Here is a 20,455-nt window from a genome sequence, read left to right on the forward strand (position 1 = left end):
CCATCCTCTAGTGGTCAGTGGTATATTATATGTCCAGTCCATGGTTATCTAGCGGTGTACTGTCCATCCTCTAGTGGTCAGTGGTTTATTCTATGTCCAGTCCATGGTTATCTAGCGGTTTACTGTCCATCCTCTAGTGGTCAGTGGTATCTTATATGTCCAGTCCATGGTTATCTAGCGGTTTGCTGTCCATCATCTAGTGGTCAGTGGTATCTTATATGTCCAGTCTATGGTTATTTAGCGGTGTACTGTCCATCCTCTAGTAGTCAGTAGTATATTATATATCCAGACCATGGTTTTCTAGCGGTGTACTGTCCATCCTCTAGTGAACTTAAAATTAGAAGTAACCTGATTTCATAGCCCACATGTAGAGGTATATGGCCCTTTAAATTCAAGTGAAGCTGAGGCAAATATGAAAATTATTTCTTACCACATTCATTAATCATTTTAGACACTTTTTGGTATCACTCAATGTTTTTTTTCTTTTAAAACACCTGTCTACCTCATCACCCTTTGCTCTCGATGACTCCTCTCTTTCCTACCTTTCACGTCATTCTCCAAGGCTATATGTATGTCTTATGAAAGTTGTTGTCTGGCTTTCTTCTATGACACATCCTTTTGGTTTTTGTGATTTCCTGTTTGCTTAGAAGTTTCATTACTTGATCTGTGCTCTTAGAGAGAGGGACAGAGAGTGTGAGAAAGAGGGGGCAGCATCATCAGCAGTAGTGATGGCTTCATGTTTTCAGGAGTACAGTCTAAAGGAAATCAAAACTTCTAGGACATCCAGAGGCTACTATAAAAGAGGAAATCTTCTCTCGATTGATGACATCTATTTACATTTATCAGCTAATAAGAAGACGTTAAAAGCTGCAGGGCAATCTATGAAGAGCAATATTGAGAGTGTCATATTTGATATGTTTCTTCATGTTCCTCTAGAATTTCCTGTCTGTACTCTTCAGCATGTCACCTCCCAGGAAGGTGCTAAGAAAATTCTGGACTCAAAGTCCTTCAAGGGAAGGGAACATGAAAGACCCGAATTTAATGCCCTTTCCTTCTGGAGTGCAGAGGTCTCCTTGGATAACATTCAAATGGGCCGTCTTCAGGTTTATAAGAAAATGAAGACGGTGGTAAAAGCAGAAGACTTTGCGACTTTCTGTAAAGAGATGATGGAACAATTTGCTAACTCTCCAGCATTTGATAAATCGGCTTCTCGTTATGGGAACTTTAAATTCTCTTTCCCACTGTCTGATCTGTTATCTAGATACAAGACACAACACTGTAAGGGTAGAGAACCCCAGCTCAGGATTTTGGGCACTGATGTCTACAAGCAGGAGATTGCCCATTACATCCTAGTGCACAGTCCTGACACCATAGACTTTATTGACCTCCCGATGGTGTCCAACAAGCCAAATAGTCAAGATGTAGTCTCTTGGATAGATGAGACCTTGTACTGGAGACCAGAATCCACCTCCAATTCATTAAGTTTAAAGATATTTGGGAATTCTTGCACAGCTAGATGCTCTGACCTACAGAAACCACGCAGATCCACATCTAGACCTAGAACTTGGCGTAAAGCGCGTACTTTTTTGCCAAGGTGTGTGTGGAACCATCTGATGTTGTGTTTCCACCTCCCCAATGATGGAGAACTCAAGACCCCAGTCCAGGATCTGCTAAGTAATCTGACTCCTTGTCATCCACTGCAGCCCTTTTTGAATAATGATCCGATTCAGAGAAACCAAGCAAAAGAATTGATCCAAAGATTTAAGAAGTCATCTCGGGATTACAGGTAACATCTGATAATAATATGTTCTAGACTCCAAACATATTAGAAGCTACCAGCTCCAAATACAGTGATATCACAAACATTTTATGGAAAAGAATAGTATTTTGGGAGGGAAAGGATGCAAATAAGTTCTTAACAAGCTCAGCCTCTAATGCGACCAGATGTAAGGCAGCTATCCTATAAGTCAATGTTCAGCTCTTAAAATAAGCCTTGAGACATGACTTGGATATTAAATAAGCCAGCATCTCATCTGCAGGAGAGTTAGTTCCCCCCTGAATAGTATTTTGTGATGCACATTTTGTGACACAGGAAGATGATTTCACTTTGGTGGCATTTTTGTTAGTAGAATTCGTTAATTTTGAATGAAGACCTGCACAGTCTTCTTCATAAAACTGTTGCCTTTATGTTAATCCATTAAAAACATCATCCACACAATATTGATGGACTATAGCAGACAAATGTGAAGCCAGAGAAACTCCCGGTTGACTCATTTCAGGCACAACTAGTCCTTAATAATAACCTCAGGTTTGCTATAATCCATCAGTATTTTCTGGATGATGTTTTTCAAAGGATTGAAATAAAGACAATGATTTTTTGAAGATTAGGCTGGACTTTATTCACACTTTGCTGTTTTTGTAGACATGGTTGTCCATGTATAATGAGATGAGCTGATCATGGAACTTCATACGTGTATTTAGAATCATTTAATGACAAAGAATTCAGTTATGTGTCTGTAAAACTACCATTTATATTCCAAAGCTAAGAAAAGTTTACAATTTCCATGAAAACTCATAAAAAAGTTACCTCCCTGGTCTTCTCCTGGCCGCACTGCAGAGTCCTTACTGCATACAGTCAAAGGACGTAGTGTGGCACTATGACCTGAAGCTGCACGCAGTCAGGAGACTATAGAGGGTCTGATCTGAGGTCTAATATGGGGGGGTCTGACATGGAGGTCTAATGGGGGTCTGATCTGAGGTCTAAAATTGGGTAGTCTGACATGGAGGTCTAAAAGGGGTTTCATCGGAGGTCTCAGATGGTGGTGAGGGTTCTTACATGGATGCCGGATCTGAGGTTTGATGCAGGGGTCTGACATGAAGGTCTAAAGGGGGTCTGATCTGAAGTCCTGATATTGGGGTATAACATGAAGGTCTAACATGGGGGTCTCATCTAAGGTTTGATATGGGGGTCTCATCTCAGGATCTGATATGGGATCTGATGATCTGATATGGGATCTGATCTGAGGATCTGATATGGGGGGTCTGATCTGATATGGGGTCTAATATGAGGTCTGATATGGGGATTTGAGCTGAAGAGCTGATATGGGGGTCTAATATGAGGGGTGATATGGGGGTCTGATCTGAAAGGTAAGGTGGTATTTTTTAGTACTGGCGCACATTGTATGGGGGTATTATTTGTACTGGTGATATTATAAGGAGGTATTTTTGTGCTGGCACATACAGGCTGCATTTTTCTAGTGACACAATAAGGAGAAGTATAAGTACTGTGGGACCATGGGGAACATTATTACTAGTACAGTGGTATGCGAAAGTTTGGGCAACCTTGTTAATCATCATGATTTTCCTGTATAAATCGTTGGTTGTTACGATAAGAAATGTCAGGTAAATCTATCATATAGGAGACACACACAGTGATATCTGAGAAGTGAGATGAAGTTTATTGGATTTACAGAAAGTGCTATAATTGTTTAAACAAAATTAGGCAGGTGCATAAATTTGGGCACTACAAAAAGAAATGAAATCAATATTTAGTAGATCCTCCTTTTGCAGAAATTACAGCCTCTAAACGCTTCCTGTAGGTTCCAATGAGAGTCTGGATTCTGGTTGAAGGTATTTTGGACCATTCCTCTTTACAAAACATCTTTAGGTCATTCAGGTTTGATGGCTTCCGAGCATGGACAGCTCTCTTTAAGTCACACCACAGATTTTCCATTATATTCAGGTCTGGGGACTGAGATGGCCATTCCAGAACGTTGTGCTTGTTCCTCTGCATAAATGCCTTAGTGGATTCTGAGCAGTGTTTAGGGTCGTTGTCTTGTTGAAAGATCCAGCCCCGGCGCAGCTTCAGCTTTGTCACTGATTCCTGGACATTGGTCTCCAGAATCTGCTGATACTGATTGGAATCCATGCGTCCCTCAACTTTGACAAGCTTCCCAGTCCCTGTACTGGCCACACAGCCCCACAGCATGATGGAACCACCACCATATTTTACTGTAGATAGCAGGTGTTTTTCTTGGAATGCTGTGCTCTTTTTCCTCCATGCATAACGCCCCTTGTTATGGCCAAATAACTAAATTTTAGTTTCACCAGTCCACAGCACCTTATTCCAAAATGAAGCTGGCTTGTCCCAATGTGCTTTAGTCCACCTCAAGCGGCGGAGAAAAGGCTTCCTCTGCATCCCTCTCGCATACAGCATCTCCTTGTGTAAAGTGCGCCGAATGGTTGAACGATGCACAGTGACTCCATCTGCAGTAAGATGATGTTGTAGGTCTTTGGTGCTGGTCTGTGGGTTGACCCTGACTGTTCTCACCATTCGTCGCTTCTGTCTATCCGAGATTGTTCTTGGTCGGCCACTTCGAGCCTTAACTTGAGCTGAGCCTGTGGTCTTCCATTTCCTCAATATGTTCCTAACTGTGGAAACAGACGGCGGAAATCTCTGAGACAGCTTTCTGTATCCTTCCCCTAAACCATGATGGTGAGGAATCTGTGTCTTCAGGTCATTTGAGAGTTGTTTTGAGACCCCCATGTTGCTACCCTTCAGATAAAATTAAAAGAGGAGGGAAACTTACAATTGACCCCCTTAAATACTCTTTCTCATAATTAGATTCACCTGTTTATGTAGGTCAGGGGTCACTGAGCTTACCAAGCCAATCTGAGTTCCAATAATTAGTTCTAAAGGTTTTGGAATCAATAAAATGACAACAACAGAGACCACATGTAGCACCGGCCTGATTGTGTGTAAACAATTATAGCACTTTCTGTAAATCCAATAAACTTCATCTCACTTCTCAGATATCACTGTGTGCGTCTCCTATATGATAGATTTATCGTAACAACCAACGATTTATACAGGAAAATCATGACGATTAACAAGGTTGCCCAAACTTTCGCATCCCACTGTATGAGCACTATGGGGGCACGAACATCGGCCGGGATTGTTCGTGAACGCGTGAACGAGATCAAATGTTTGCGAACCACAAGTTCGCGGCGGGCCCCATTCGCTTTAATGGCAGGCGAACCTGAAAAACCTTCAGCTCAAATTTGCAGCCACCAAATACTTAGTAGAAGTGCACAAATAGTCCCACAACATGGACGGTGACATACCAGAGGGGGATCAATGGCAAAAATTACCACAAAAAATATGTATCTTAATCAGGGGAAATTTTTATGCGTCTTAAAGGGAAATTCTCTGAAATGTGTCTGTCACTACCAGAGCTTTGAGAAGTTCTCACAGCTCTGTGTCTCCACCCCTGCGATGATGTCACTTAGAGCTTGGAGGTGTTCTCACTGTTCTGTTTCTCCGCCCCTGTGATGAGGTCTTTACTCTCAGCTGTTTCTCCTGCAGTTGATTTTCCTGCCTTTAAATCACCCCTCCTCCTGTTGCAGGGCGTGGATTATATTTCTCATTTCAGTTGTAGCTCTGGCTTGAGTAACTTCACTTGTAAGCTATCAGTTCACTGGACCTGGTTTCTGCTGCAGCAAGCACTCCGGATATTGCCAGCTGTCCTTGGATCCGTCTTCTCTGCGGCTGCATCTCCTTCAGCTAAGTGTGCAGATATTGTTGTTTACCTGATTATTTTCTGACTGGATCTGAGGTGGCCACGGTTCCCTCCATATACTGAGTAGGGCACCGGTGGCCGTGCCCCTTCCACTATTGTAGGGGTTACAGTGGCCATCAGTCTGAGGTACGCGGGCATGCCTCCTTCCACCATTTGGATCCAGGCATGTGCTTTAGCAGCTTAGGGAGAGCTTTGAGGGTCTGACAGGGGTCACCCCTTATCTTCCCTAGTTTGGGTCCGGTCAGTAGCTCTTTTCACTGTGTTTGCTCTTGTTACCCTCAAACAGCCGTGACATTATAATCCACCAAAACCGTCCTTTTTTGACATGGATCCGCTTTCTGGCCTGGTTGACCGCATGCAGGGTCTTTCTTTGGAAGTAGCGGATCTCCGTCAATCTATGACTCAGTTACAAGCATTAGGCTCTGCTCCGGCTCATGGAGTCTGTTGCGAGCCAAAGGTCTCACTTCCGGAGACGTTCTCCGGGGGCAGTGAGAATTTTGTTCGCTTCAGAGAGGCATGCAAACTCCATTTTTGCTTGTGTCCCCTTTCCTCTGGTAATGAGGAACAGAGGGTGAGGATTGTCATCTCCCTGCTCAGGGGCAATGCTCAGACTTGGGCTTTTTCGCTGCCATCAGGGGATCCCTCCCTTCGATCCGTGGAAAGATTTTTTGTGGCCCTGGGGCAAATATATGATGACCCGGATCGTGTTGCTCTGGCCGAATCGAACTTACGTGCTTTATGCCAGAACAAACTGTCTGCGGAGCTTTATTGTTCTGAATTTCGGAGATGGGCAGCTGATTCAGGTTGGAATGATGCTGCACTCCGGAGTCAGTTCTGTCATGGTCTCTCAGAGAGATTGAAAGATGCGTTTGCTCTCCATGAGAGACCAACGTCCTTAGAGTCTGCCATGTCATTGGCGGTACGCCTTGACAGACGTCTAAGAGAAAGAAACAAGACCTCTCTGTCCAGCCATTGTCAGTCTTGGGGCAATGGTGCGGACTCATTCAGTGTGCAGGGGCCTCATCCTGTCTCGCTCCCCTCTGAGGAGGAGCCCATGCAGCTAGGCCGACTTGCCCCTGATAAAAGAGGATTTAGTCCTCAGAATATGGTGTGTTTTTGTTGTGGGGGCATAGGTCATTTGGCAAATGTTTGTCCGTCTAGGAGATTCCTGAACTGTACTAAGAGCGATAATAAGAGAAAAACCTCAAGAGGTAGATCATCAAGTTCTACTTCATCTGCTACTTTGGGCAAACTTGATGTGGGAATTGATGCTTTTCCTCTGACCTGCAGTTCCCGTTTTCTCCTGTCTGCCAGGGTGGCGCTAGAGAGCAAAGTCATTCCTTGTGAGATTTTTGTCGATAGTGGAGCGGCCGTCAATCTTATTGACACTCAATTTGTAGCCATGCATGGTTTTCAGGTTTGCACATTGAAAAAGGATATACCTGTTTTTGCCATTGACTCTGCTCCACTCTCGCAGAGATCTCTGAAAGGCATTGTTCACAATATCCGGCTAGCTGTAGGTGACACTCATGTGGAGGAGATATCTTGTTTTGTCCTTAACGGATTGCCTTCTCCTCTAGTTTTGGGGTTACCCTGGCTCACTAGACATAACCCCACCATTGATTGGCAAGGAAGGCAAATAAATGAGTGGAGTGACTTTTGTAGAGAGAATTGTCTCACAGCGACTTTTGCAGAGGTGTCTACTAAAACTGTGCCATCATTTCTCTCTGATTTCTCGGACGTGTTTTCCGAGAGCGGTGTTCAGGAGCTACCTCCTCACCGGGAGTTTGACTGTCCCATTAACCTCATTCCCGGCGCCAAGCTGCCAAAAGCACGCCTCTACAATCTCTCACAACCGGAAAGAATCGCAATGCGAACCTATATCTCCGAGAGTCTCGAGAAGGGGCATATTCGTCCCTCAAAGTCACCTGTTGCCGCGGGTTTTTTTTTTGTTAAAAAAAAAGATGGCTCTCTGAGACCTTGCTTAGATTTTAGGGAGCTGAACCGTATCACGATTCGCGATCCCTATCCCCTTCCTCTGATCCCGGACCTCTTCAACCAAATTGTTGGAGCCAAGGTGTTTTCCAAATTGGATCTGAGAGGCGCGTACAACCTGGTCAGGGTCAGAGAGGGGGATGAATGGAAAACGGCTTTTAATACCCCTAACGGGCATTTCGAGAATCTCGTTATGCCTTTCGGCCTGATGAATGCTCCGGCCGTCTTTCAGCATTTTGTTAATAGTATTTTCTACCACTTAATGGGGAAATTTGTTTTGGTGTATCTTGACGATATTTTGATTTTTTCCCCTGATGTTCAGACCCATCAGGATCATCTTTTTCAGGTTCTGCAGATACTGCGGGAGAATAAACTGTATGCCAAGCTAGAGAAATGTCTTTTTATGGTATCGGAGATTCAATTTCTTGGTTTTCTCCTCTCTGCTTCTGGTTTTCGCATGGATCCTGAGAAGGTCCGTGCTGTACTTGAGTGGGAGCTTCCTGAGAATCAGAAGGCATTGATGCGCTTTCTGGGTTTTGCTAACTACTACAGAAAGTTCATTTTGAATTATTCCTCTGTTGTCAAACCCCTTACTGACATGACAAAAAAGGGGGCGGATTTTTCCTCTTGGTCGGAGGAGGCGCTTGCAGCCTTTTCTAAGATTAAAGAGAGTTTTGCGTCTGCTCCCATCTTGGTGCATCCCGATGTTTCCTTACCTTTTATTGTTGAGGTGGATGCTTCCGAGGTGGGTGTGGGTGCAGTTTTGTCCCAGGGCCCTTCTCCTGCCAAATGGCGACCCTGTGCCTTTTTCTCAAAAAAACTCTCCCCGGCAGAGAGAAACTATGATGTGGGAGATAGGGAGTTGTTGGCCATCAAGTTGGCTTTCGAGGAATGGCGTCATTGGTTGGAGGGGGCCAGGCACCCTGTCACCGTTTTTACCGACCATAAGAATCTGGCATACTTGGAGTCGGCCAGGCGTATGAATCCGAGACAGGCCAGATGGTCTCTGTTCTTCTCCAGATTCAATTTTGTCGTTACATTCCGCCCTGGGATCAAAAATGTGAAGGCTGATGCTCTCTCTCGCTGTTTTCCGGGAGGAGGAAACTCCGAGGACCCGGGTCCCATTTTGGCGGAGGGGGTAGTTGTTTCTGCTCTTTATTCCGATTTGGAGGCCGAGGTCCAGGCTGCCCAGACTGAGGCACCTGCCCGTTGTCCTTCCGGGAAGTTGTTTGTGCCTCCTGAGCTACGTCACAAACTCTTTAAGGAGCATCATGATACGGTTCTTGCTGGTCACCCCGGGAGTAGAGCCACGGTTGATCTCATTGCTCGGAGATTTTGGTGGCCGGCTCTTCGTAAGTCGGTGGAGGGTTTTGTGGCTGCTTGTGAGACGTGCGCTCGCGCTAAGGTCCCTCGTTCACGACCTTCAGGTTCCCTTCTCCCGTTACCCATACCTTCCCGTCCTTGGACACACCTGTCCATGGACTTTATCACGGATCTTCCTCGTTCCTCGGGGAAGTCGGTGATCCTGGTGGTCGTGGACCGTTTTAGCAAGATGGCTCATTTCGTTCCTTTCCCTGGTTTACCCAATGCTAAAACGTTGGCGCAAGCTTTTATCGACCATATTGTTAAATTGCATGGCATTCCCTCTGATATTGTTTCCGATAGAGGCTCGCAGTTTGTGTCCAGGTTCTGGAAGGCTTTCTGTTCTCGCCTGGGGGTTCGGCTGTCCTTCTCTTCTGCTTTTCACCCGCAGTCGAATGGTCAGACTGAACGCCTCAATCAGAATCTGGAGACATATTTGCGCTGTTTTGTGGCAGAGAACCAGGAGGATTGGTGTTCTTTTCTCCCTCTTGCTGAGTTTGCTTTAAACAACCGTCGTCAGGAATCTTCTGATAAGTCACCATTCTTTGGTGCATATGGCTTCCATCCGCAGTTTGGGACATTCTCGGGAGGGGCTCTTTCGGGTTTACCTGAGGAGGAGAGATTTTCCTCGTCTTTGTCTACCATTTGGCAAAAGATTCAGAGTAATCTTAGAAAGATGAGTGAGAAGTATAAGCGTGTGGCTGATAAGAGACGTGTGCCTGGTCCGGACCTGAATGTGGGTGATCTGGTGTGGTTGTCTACTAAAAATATTAAACTGAAGGTTCCCTCCTGGAAATTGGGTCCCAAGTTTATTGGGCCTTATAAAATTTTGTCAGTCATCAATCCGGTTGCCTTCCGTCTTGATCTTCCACGGGTTTGGAAGATACATAATGTATTTCACAGATCTCTCTTAAAACCATATGTCCAGCCCCCGGTACCCTCCTCTTTGCCTCCTCCTCCGATTTTGGTTGATGGCAATCTGGAGTTTGAGGTTTCCAGAATTGTGGACTCTCGCATTGTCCGCGGTTCTCTTCAGTACCTCGTTCATTGGAAGGGTTATGGTCCTGAGGAGAGGATGTGGGTTCCGGTGTCGGACATTAAAGCCACTCGCCTCATCAGGGCATTTCATAGGGCTCATCCTGGGAAGGTGAGTCCTGGGTGTCCGGAGTCCACCCGTAGAGGGGGGGGGTACTGTCACTACCAGAGCTTTGAGAAGTTCTCACAGCTCTGTGTCTCCACCCCTGCGATGATGTCACTTAGAGCTTGGAGGTGTTCTCACTGTTCTGTTTCTCCGCCCCTGTGATGAGGTCTTTACTCTCAGCTGTTTCTCCTGCAGTTGATTTTCCTGCCTTTAAATCACCCCTCCTCCTGTTGCAGGGCGTGGATTATATTTCTCATTTCAGTTGTAGCTCTGGCTTGAGTAACTTCACTTGTAAGCTATCAGTTCACTGGACCTGGTTTCTGCTGCAGCAAGCACTCCGGATATTGCCAGCTGTCCTTGGATCCGTCTTCTCTGCGGCTGCATCTCCTTCAGCTAAGTGTGCAGATATTGTTGTTTACCTGATTATTTTCTGACTGGATCTGAGGTGGCCACGGTTCCCTCCATATACTGAGTAGGGCACCGGTGGCCGTGCCCCTTCCACTATTGTAGGGGTTACAGTGGCCATCAGTCTGAGGTACGCGGGCATGCCTCCTTCCACCATTTGGATCCAGGCATGTGCTTTAGCAGCTTAGGGAGAGCTTTGAGGGTCTGACAGGGGTCACCCCTTATCTTCCCTAGTTTGGGTCCGGTCAGTAGCTCTTTTCACTGTGTTTGCTCTTGTTACCCTCAAACAGCCGTGACAGTGTCCTGCTGGAGCCTAGACATTCTTTATTTTAGGCCACGGGAGTGCGTTGTTCCAATGGCGTTTGTCACTCTCTGTAGCTGCGGGAACGCAGCAAAACCGCAAACAAATGCTGCACAATACAAATGCGCCTCTCCCTACACTGGCAAACACTGAATGTAAAATGGCGGCCAGATCGGGTCTCTTTATAAGGTAGGGGGTGTGTCCATGTGCGGAAACGTCTCAATTGGCTGTCCTGTACCACCTGATGGATGTGTCATGGGTCAAAGTTCTGCACAATGTAAAAGAATATGGCGCCGGCGGACATCGCCATATGTTCGACCGTTCGTCGAACAAGCAAAGTTCGCTGCTAAACGACCGCCGTGCGAACCGCAAGGCCATCTCTACTTATTAATATTGGAGGCACTATTAACCCTATGCACTCTTGAAGATAATTATTTCTTTTGGTGGGACTTTGGGGAGATCACACAGCACTGAGGGAAGGGGGGCCCGAGCGGAACTCTTGCTCCGGGGCCCATGAGCCTTTAGCTGCCCCCCTGATACCCACAGTCAGTAAGAACTGCACATTGAGTGGTGGCTTCAGACTCACAGTGACACTCGGGCCACAAGAGTCACATTGTCACATAATTCCCAGCAGATGATGAGAGGAATGATTGATCGTCTGTAGAATAATAGACGTGAATCTGCAGGAGAAGGAAAAGGCAGCAGCACAAATGTAATCCAGGAGCATAGACTGTGACCCGGCAGCCACGGGGGAACACGGACCAGCGCCTCACCCCAAATAACGTGTCACCCGTGCCTCCCCCCAGGGAACGAGACTCAGTGACGTCGTGACCTTTCAATAATACATACCTCAAATAGTTATGGCATGTGTAACCGGGGGGGGGCTGGATACCACGTATACTCCATACTGATAGGTACTCCAACAGTAATGTTCACCACAGGAGAAAGACAGATGGATGGATAGATAGATAGATAGATAGATAATAGATAGATAATAGATAGATAATAGATAGATAGATATAATAGATAGATAGATCGATAGATACGATAGATAGATAGATAGATAGATAGATAGATAGATAGATAGATATAGATAGATACTAGATAGATAGCTAGCTCTATCGATCGCTCGATCCTCGCTCGATCCTCGCTCGCTCCTCGCCCGCTCGCTAGATCCTCATCGCTCGATCGCTCTCTCCTCTCTCGCTCGCTCGCTCCTCTCCTCGCTCGCATCGCTCGCTCGCTCCGCTCCTCGACGCTCGCTCGCTCGCTCCTCCTCGCTCGCCCCTGCTCTCCTCGCTCTCGCTCGCTCCTCGCTCGCTCGCTCGCGCTCTCGCTCGCTGCTCGCTCGCTGCGCTCGCTCCTCTCTCGCTCGCTCGCTCGCTCCTCCCTCGTCGCCCCGCTCGCTCGCTCCTCGCTCGCTCGCTCGCTCGCTCGCTCGCTCCTCGCTCGCTCGCTCGCTCGCTCCTCCTCGCTCTCTCGCTCGCTCTGCGCTCGCTCGCTCGCTCGCTCGCTCGCTCGCTCGCTCGCTCGCTCCTCGCTCGCTCGCCGCCGCTCGCTCGCTCGCGCTCGCTCGCTCTCCCTCGCTCGCCCCTCCTCGCTCCTCCTCCTCGATAGATAGATAGATAGATAGATAATAGATAGATATGAGATAGATAATAGATAGATAGATAATAGATAGATAATAGATAGATATGAGATAGATAATAGATAGATAGATAATAGATAGATAATAGATAGATATGAGATAGATAGATAATAGATAGGAGATAAATAGATATGACAGATCCTGAGCCGCTACAGACTGAGCGCCCATAGCCTGCTCATTGAATCGGGCGTCACCGACAGAGGTATATGCCCGGGAAGAGCAGACTGTGCCAGCAGTGCGACCAGGAGACCGGGGAGGATGAGGCTAATTTCCTGCTGCGGTGCCCCAAATACTCAGCAGTGAGGGAGACTGACTTCAGGAGACTGTCTGATCTCTGCCCAGACTTCACCTCCATGGGGGAGGAAGAGAGACTCTCCATACCGCTGGGGGAAGGAGAACACAGCGGCCACAGCAGCACAATATATTACTGCCTGCCATAGACTGAGAGGAGCCTGATATACCATGGACTCCTATACCCCCACCCTGGACGTGTCCCTATCCCCCAACCCTACCCAATTATTTCCCACTTGCTTTGGCAATGCTAAAATGTATTTAGTCCTGCCAATAAAGCTGATTAGATTTGATTTGATAATAGATAGATAGATAGATAAATACATACATACATAATAGATAATAGATAGATGAGATAGATACATAATAGATAATAGATAGATGAGATAGATAGATCGATAGATCGATAGATAGATAGATAGATAGATAGATAATAGATATGTCTGACCTCAAAAGATCAAATGTCTGACCTCAAAAGATGCAACTAAAGGCCAAAAAAGCAACAACCCAATAGCTGGTTTGACCGGGAGTGTAAAGATATAAGGAAGGCGCTAAGAATGGCCTCAAATAGGAAACACCAAGATCCGAGCAACCCCAGTCTGAGGGAAGCCTACAACAACATACAAAGGCAATACAAAAATACCCTCAGAAAGAAAAAGCAAGGCAACATCTCAACCAAGCTCCTCCAACTCCAAGACGCTCTCCAGGACAACTGCTTCTGGGAACTATGGAAACACATGGACAAAACCAGCAAGAACACCAACCTCCACATCCAAAACGGCAACATCTGGCTCCAGTACTTCAAGGATCTGTACAAAGCCATCTCAAAGGAGGACCAAAGCCCAGAACAAAATGAAATCACGAAAAAGCTAAAGGATATGGAGGAAAAAAATCTAAGATTTCCCAAACCCTCTAGACACACCGATCACGCTGCAGGAGATAACAGAGAGGATCTCAATGATAAAGGGTAAAAAAGCCAGCGGCCCAGATGGGATTCTTCCAGAAATGATCAAATACAGCCCGCCAGGTATCCAGGCTGCATTAGTAAAACTCTACAATGTTGTGCTGAGTGTCGGCTACTTCCCCCAGAGCTGGAACCAGGGCATCATCACCCCCATACACAAGGGTGGAGACAGGTATGACCCAGCCAACTATAGAGGGATATGTGTCAGCAGCAACCTGGTAAAACTCCTCAGTAGTATCCTGAATAAGAGGATCCTCAGCTTCCTCATCCAGCTCAACATCCTCAGCAGAAGTCAAGCAGGCTTCATACCAAACCACCACACCATGGACCACATCTACACCCTGCAGAGCCTCATCAAGAGCAATGTCCACAATACAAAGCATGGAAAGATCTATGCCTGATTTGTGGACTTTAAGAAGGTCTTTGACTCAGTGTGGCATCCAGGCCTATTCCTGAAACTTCTTGAAAGCGGAATAGGAGGAAAAACATATGATGTTATCAGAAGTTCCTACTCTGAGAACAGATGCAGCGTGAAGGTAAATGGGAGGAGAACGGCTAATTTCCAGCAGAGCCGAGGAGTCAGACAGGGCTGCAGCCTCACTCCAACGCTGTTTAACATCTACATCAATGAGATGGCGGCGGCTCTGGAGCCCTCCACAGCACCTGGTCTCACCCTCCATGACACAGAGGTGAAATTTCTACTTTATTTAGATGATCTTCTGCTACTATCGCCAACTGAGAAAGGTCTCCAAGATAGCCTTAAAATCCTGGAGACGTTCAGTAACACGTGGGCACTGCCCATCAATCCAAAGAAAACCAACATCATGGTGTTCCAGAAAAGAAACTGGAAAGCAGCCGGGCGTCCTCCCTTCCTGCTAAACAACTGTCCACTTTCATAAATTGACAGCTACACCTACCTGGGCCTAGAAATCAGCCAATCAAAGAGTTTTAAGAGAGCCATGGAAACACTAAAAGACAAGGCGAGCAAAACCTTCTATGCCATCAGAAGGCGCCTGTAACGGACCGTTTCAGCAGACAAGGGGTTAAAATCCGTTTAGGTGATATGCCCCTTTCTGAGAGACAGGCACAGCTACTGCAGAACACCAAACTCCCGAACTGGATACAAAATAGCACTCCAAACTGGAACCTCGCGAATAGCTGCTAGCAGACGAACAGGAAAAGCATACAATCAGCTTACACTCCTGGCAATCAGTCTCTAACAGCATACAGGGAATCCCCCCAATAACGAGACAAGGCTCCGTGTTGAGGGTCAAGCAGTGGTCTGACTGTACTTCAAGTACAGCCTCTTTTATTCATAAAAAACAAACATAGTACTGCCCACAGGGTTTTGAAATCCAACCAATCAATATCTTGCAACACACACAATGCAAGTACAGCAACCAATCGTTCACGCCCCCTAGAGGACCAGAAGGGAGACTGCGACACAGAACAGATACAACACATCCCCACAATGCATCATGGTTTCCTCCTCTCTGTCCCGGAGACAACCGAGGGCAATCCAATTATCTCTCAGGACATAGGGAGATCGCCAATACACATGTGGAGACAACAGGACAGACATCACCATTTAAACACACAATGGGACAATGGCACAATGGGATAATAGAACCACACCCAGCATATTCCTCCCAAGCTGACAAGTTACACTTATTATAAATTGTTCCAACTTTGTGAGGTTACATTGTCCATACATATAACTTACATCAATTTAAACAGTATAACTTGGGGACAAACCTATCCAAAATTCCCTGGAATAGGTTCAGGGGTTTAAAAGTTAGTATGGGCCATAAACCTGAGGCAAGAGGCGTTTATACAGCCCCCTCCAAAACCCAGTGGCGAGGTTGGTTTCGTCACAGCGCCTGTATCGCCTTAAAGCACCAGTGACCGTCTGGCTTAAAATCCTTGACACCATCATCGCCCCAATCCTCCTGTATGGCAGCGAAGTCTGGGGCCCAGACATATACCCAGACCGGGCAAAGTGGGACTCTGGGCCAACAGAACTATTCCACCTAGAACTCTGCAAACACTTTCTCCAGGTCCACAGGGGCACCTTAAACAGCGCCTGTCGAGCAGAACTGGGCAGATTCCCACTCTACTTTGCTGTCCAGAAGAGGGCGCTATCATTCAGAGCCCATCTTCATAGCAGCAGTCCCGACTCCTACCATCACAAAGCCTTGCTACACCAAGAAGCCCCAGAAAAACAAAGCACCCTGCAACAAGTCACCCAAACCCAGCCTGCCCAAGCCACCAACCAATATAGCCTGACAAAGGGCGAAATCCAGAGGACGATTGAAGAGGGGATTTTTGCTTCTTGGAAAATGGAGATTTATGTATATCTCCGTTTTCCATCCCTTCTATTCTATTCCTAGCAAGCTGCACTTGTTTCCCATACAACCCGAATATCCTGTGTATAATTACACCTCTTCCAGTCCTTCATATACCCCAAGAGCAACACACAACCCTCGCAGATACTTATATATAAAAATAGTTTACTGATACCAAAGATGACAAAGCAATGGACATTATACATAGAGATACAGATAGCACAATACATAGAGGACACCCCCACACACAGCCACCTCCGTTCCTGCGCAACCTGGATGCTAAGCAAATGTGGCTAATAATGTGTGTGGCGAAACCAACCTCGCCACGGTGTTTTGGAGGGGGCTGTTTGCCAGCCTCCTGCCCTGGGATTATGGTCCCTTAAGTTATTGGGTCTTAAGGCACTTGGGACGGAGCCCTCTGTCCCTGGATTGCATCCTCTGCCTTACTTGCTTGGATGAAGCACATGGTGAGAACAATAGATAGCGGCCATTTTAGCTCACAGACACTGGTCTGACTTTCCCACACGGGGCTATCTTGCCTGTATTTGGTGCACAGAGACATCATTCAGTAGTTTGAAACTACCAAACAGGGGACACATTTATTACTGACTATTTTCTGTATAACTTGTATATTTTCAGTGTAACTGTATCTTCCAAACTACTGAACGGATGTGGGTGAATTTTGGACATGTGGTTCACCCAGATCCCCCGGTTCCGAGGATATATTGGTTATGGGGTTATTGCATGTTTTGGGGTTCCTGTGATATGTTTTATAAAACTGTATTTCTCTGCCTTTGATAATTATATTCGTTATTGTGTTCAATGGTCATCACCGGCAGAGGGGAGGATTTTGTGTGGGTGTGTTTCTATTGTCCCATTGTGTGTTTAAATGGTGATGTCTGACCTGTTGTCTCCACATGTGTATTGGTGATCTCCCCTTTGTCCTGAGAGATAATTGGATTGTCTTCGGTCGTCTCCCAGGCAGAGAGGAGGAAACCATGATGCATTGTGGGGATATGTTGTATCTGTCCTGTGTCGCAGTCTCCCTTCTGGTCCTCTAGGGGGCGGGAACGATTGGTTGCTGTGTTTACATTGTGTGTGTTGTGAATTACTGATTGGTTTCAAACCCCTGTGGGCAGTGCTATGTATGTTTTTTTGTCAATAAAAGGGGCTGTACTTGAAGTACAGTCAGATCACTGCTGACCCTCAAGACGGAGCCTTGTCTCGTTATTGGGGGGATTCCCTGTATGCTGTTGGAGACTGATTGCCAGGAGTGTAAGCTGACTGAATGCTTTTCCTGTTCGCCTGCTGACAGCTATTTGCGAGGTTCCAGTTTGGAGTGCTATTTTGTATCCAGTTCGGGAGGTTGGTGTTCTGCAGTAGCTGTGCCTGTCTCTCGGAAAGGGGCATATCGCCTAAACGGATCTTAACCCCTTGTCTGCTGAAACGGTCCGTTACATTGGTGGCAGCAGTGGGATCGTTCCTACAGCCAGAAGGACAGCTACAGGAGACACCATTTCTGTGAATTCTACAATTTAAGGGCAACGCATGTCTCAGTACAGTGACCCTAAAAGCACCAGGATGGAACCAGCAGTGGAGTACAGATACTCTGTGGAGGAATTTGACCGTATGATGTGGTTGCGGCTGAACTTCTTCGGACCCAATCCAGCTGAGAAATACGTGAAGTTCGTGAGGAATCTAGTGTCGACGACCCTACTATACCGGGCAGAAGGTGACGGTCAGCTGCCACGTTGGGTGGACCTCCATCGGAAGTTACGGTTGCGGGACAGTGGGAGCCCAGTCTCCATTCCCCAGCGGCAGTGTGAAGTGCAGGGAGAGGAGAGCAGCGGCCTCCCTCCCCAGCGGCAGGCTGAGTTACAGGGGGCTGAGGTAGTTGTTCCTGCCCCCCAGCAGCAGAGTGATATGCCGGGAAGGCAGTGTGAAATGCAGGGAGAGGAGAGCAACGGCCTCCCTCCCCAGCGGCAGGCTGAGTTACAGGGGGCAGAGGTAGTTGTTCCTGCCCCCCAGCAGCAGAGTGATATGCCGGGAAGGCAGTGTGAAGGGCAGGGAGAGGAGAGCAACGGCCTCCCTCCCCAGCGGCAGGCTGAGTTACAGGGGGCAGAGGTAGTTGTTCCTGCCCCCCAGCAGCAGCATGATTTTTTGGGAATTGGGAGCCGAGTCTCCATTCCCCAGCGGCAGACGGAGTTACAGGGGGCAGAGACAGTCGGTCCTGTCCCCCAGCGGCAGAGTGTCCTACAGGGAATAGAGAGCCCAGTCTCCTTTCCCCAGCAGCAGGACACTGTATTGGGAGCGGAGGCGGTCGGTCACCCTCCCCAGCGGCTGGAAGTATGTATGGGAGAGGAGCACGTTACCCCCTCTTCCCAGCGGCAGCTTAACGCACCAGGGGGAGACAGTAAGCCCCACAACTGTGCAGATGGGACCGTGGTCTCTGCACTCACAGCACAGGGGGTAGGGACAGTCGGTCCTGTCCCCCAGAAACAGGGCTGTTTAGCCAAAGGGGAGACAGTCGGTTTCTCCCTCCAACAACCAGGCTCCAACCAGGCTTCTTCCGTGGTAGCGCTGGCACCAGGGCAGAATCCCGCTGATCCCTGCCCACAAAGCAACCTTCACTCCAAGCCAGGGAGCAACACAGAGACCGGGAGTACCAGCTACCAATATAATCTTGGTGGATTCACTGGACAGAGACAGGCTACTAAAGTCAACAGGTCCAGTATTTGGTTGTGGGTGGGCTGCCAGACTAACTCAGGTACCGACCGGCGTGAGGTCAGGTATCTGGTTAGTCTTCCCTGGGGGGGGGAGATGTGTGGCGAAACCAACCTCGCCACGGTGTTTTGGAGGGGGCTGTTTGCCAGCCTCCTGCCCTGGGATTATGGTCCCTTAAGTTATTGGGTCTTAAGGCACTTGGGACGGAGCCCTCTGTCCCTGGATTGCATCATTTACCTTACTTGCTTGGATGGAGCACATGGTGAGAACAATAGATAGCGGCCATTTTAGCTCACAGACACTGGTCTGACTTTTCCACACGGTGCTATCTTGCCTGTATTTGGTGCACAGAGACATCATTCAGTAGTTTGAAACTACCAAACAGGGGACACATTTATTACTGACTATTTTCTGTATAACTTGTATATTTTCAGTGTAACTGTATCTTCCAAACTACTGAACGGATGTGGGTGAATTTTGGACATGTGGTTCACCCAGATCCCCCGGTTCCGAGGATATATTGGTTATGGGGTTATTGCATGTTTTGGGGTTCCTGTGATATGTTTTATAAAACTGTATTTCTCTGCCTTTGATAATTATATTCGTTATTGTGTTCAATGGTCATCATCGGCAGAGGGGAGGATTTTGTGTGGGTGTGTTTCTATTGTCCCATTGTGTGTTTAAATGGTGATGTCTGGCCTGTTGTCTCCACATGTGTATTGGTGATCTCCCCTTTGTCCTGAGAGATAATTGGATTGTCTTCGGTCGTCTCCCAGGCAGAGAGGAGGAAACCATGATGCATTGTGGGGATATGTTGTATCTGTCCTGTGTCGCAGTCTCCCTTCTGGTCCTCTAGGGGGCGGGAATGATTGGTTGCTGTGTTTACATTGTGTGTGTTGTGAATTACTGATTGGTTTCAAACCCCTGTGGGCAGTGCTATGTATGTTTTTTTGTCAATAAAAGGGGCTGTACTTGAAGTACAGTCAGATCACTGCTGACCCTCAAGACGGAGCCTTGTCTCGTTATTGGGGGGATTCCCTGTATGCTGTTGGAGACTGATTGCCAGGAGTGTAAGCCGACTGAATGCTTTTCCTGTTCGCCTGCTGACAGCTATTTGCGAGGTTCCAGTTTGGAGTGCTATTTTGTATCCAGTTCGGGAGGTTGGTGTTCTGCAGTAGCTGTGCCTGTCTCTCGGAAAGGGGCATATCGCCTAAACGGATTTTAACCCCTTGTCTGCTGAAACGGTCCGTTACAATGTGTATGTATATGAAGTATATCCAGAGTCCACCAATATACCGTCTACTGGATCTACCAACTCACATCCAGTACCGGACCATTAGTACATGTACATATAGAGACTCCTGCATCAACAGCATATATAATCTATTGGTAATGCAATTGCCGACTACAAATATCTATATGTACACATATAAAGTCTACTGGGATATTGTACTTATATACATACCCACATACGCACACATATCACTTAGCTTGCTCCTGAAGTGCTGTTGTTCCAGTCGGTGGCAGGAAGAGAGAGCCCTGCCTCACTCCCAACTTTCCCCTATATCTTGCTGTGTCCCAGCCCCCCAACATAGACTCCACCCTGTGACCACCCAAATATCTCCCCCCATCTCTTGGTCAAGAGGATGTTGTTCAACTGCCTTAGATATGCTAACAAGGGACACAATGCTACTGGCCAT

At 47.2% G+C, this 20,455-nt stretch overlaps 1 protein-coding gene across 1 annotated transcript in view; it reads left to right on the forward strand.

Annotated features, from left to right (window-relative positions):
- The first annotated feature begins 718 nt into the window (after positions 1–718).
- LOC122934119 overlaps positions 719–20,455 on the forward strand; it is a 37,092-nt gene continuing 17,355 nt past the window's right edge. The window contains exon 1 of the mRNA XM_044289330.1: positions 719–1,786. Coding sequence (XP_044145265.1) covers positions 729–1,786 — 1,058 coding nt within the window. The 5' untranslated portion in view covers positions 719–728. The remainder of the gene's footprint in view (positions 1,787–20,455) is intronic.

This window comes from Bufo gargarizans, chromosome 1 (assembly GCF_014858855.1).
Source record: "Bufo gargarizans isolate SCDJY-AF-19 chromosome 1, ASM1485885v1, whole genome shotgun sequence".
NCBI classification, from domain to species: domain Eukaryota; kingdom Metazoa; phylum Chordata; class Amphibia; order Anura; family Bufonidae; genus Bufo; species Bufo gargarizans.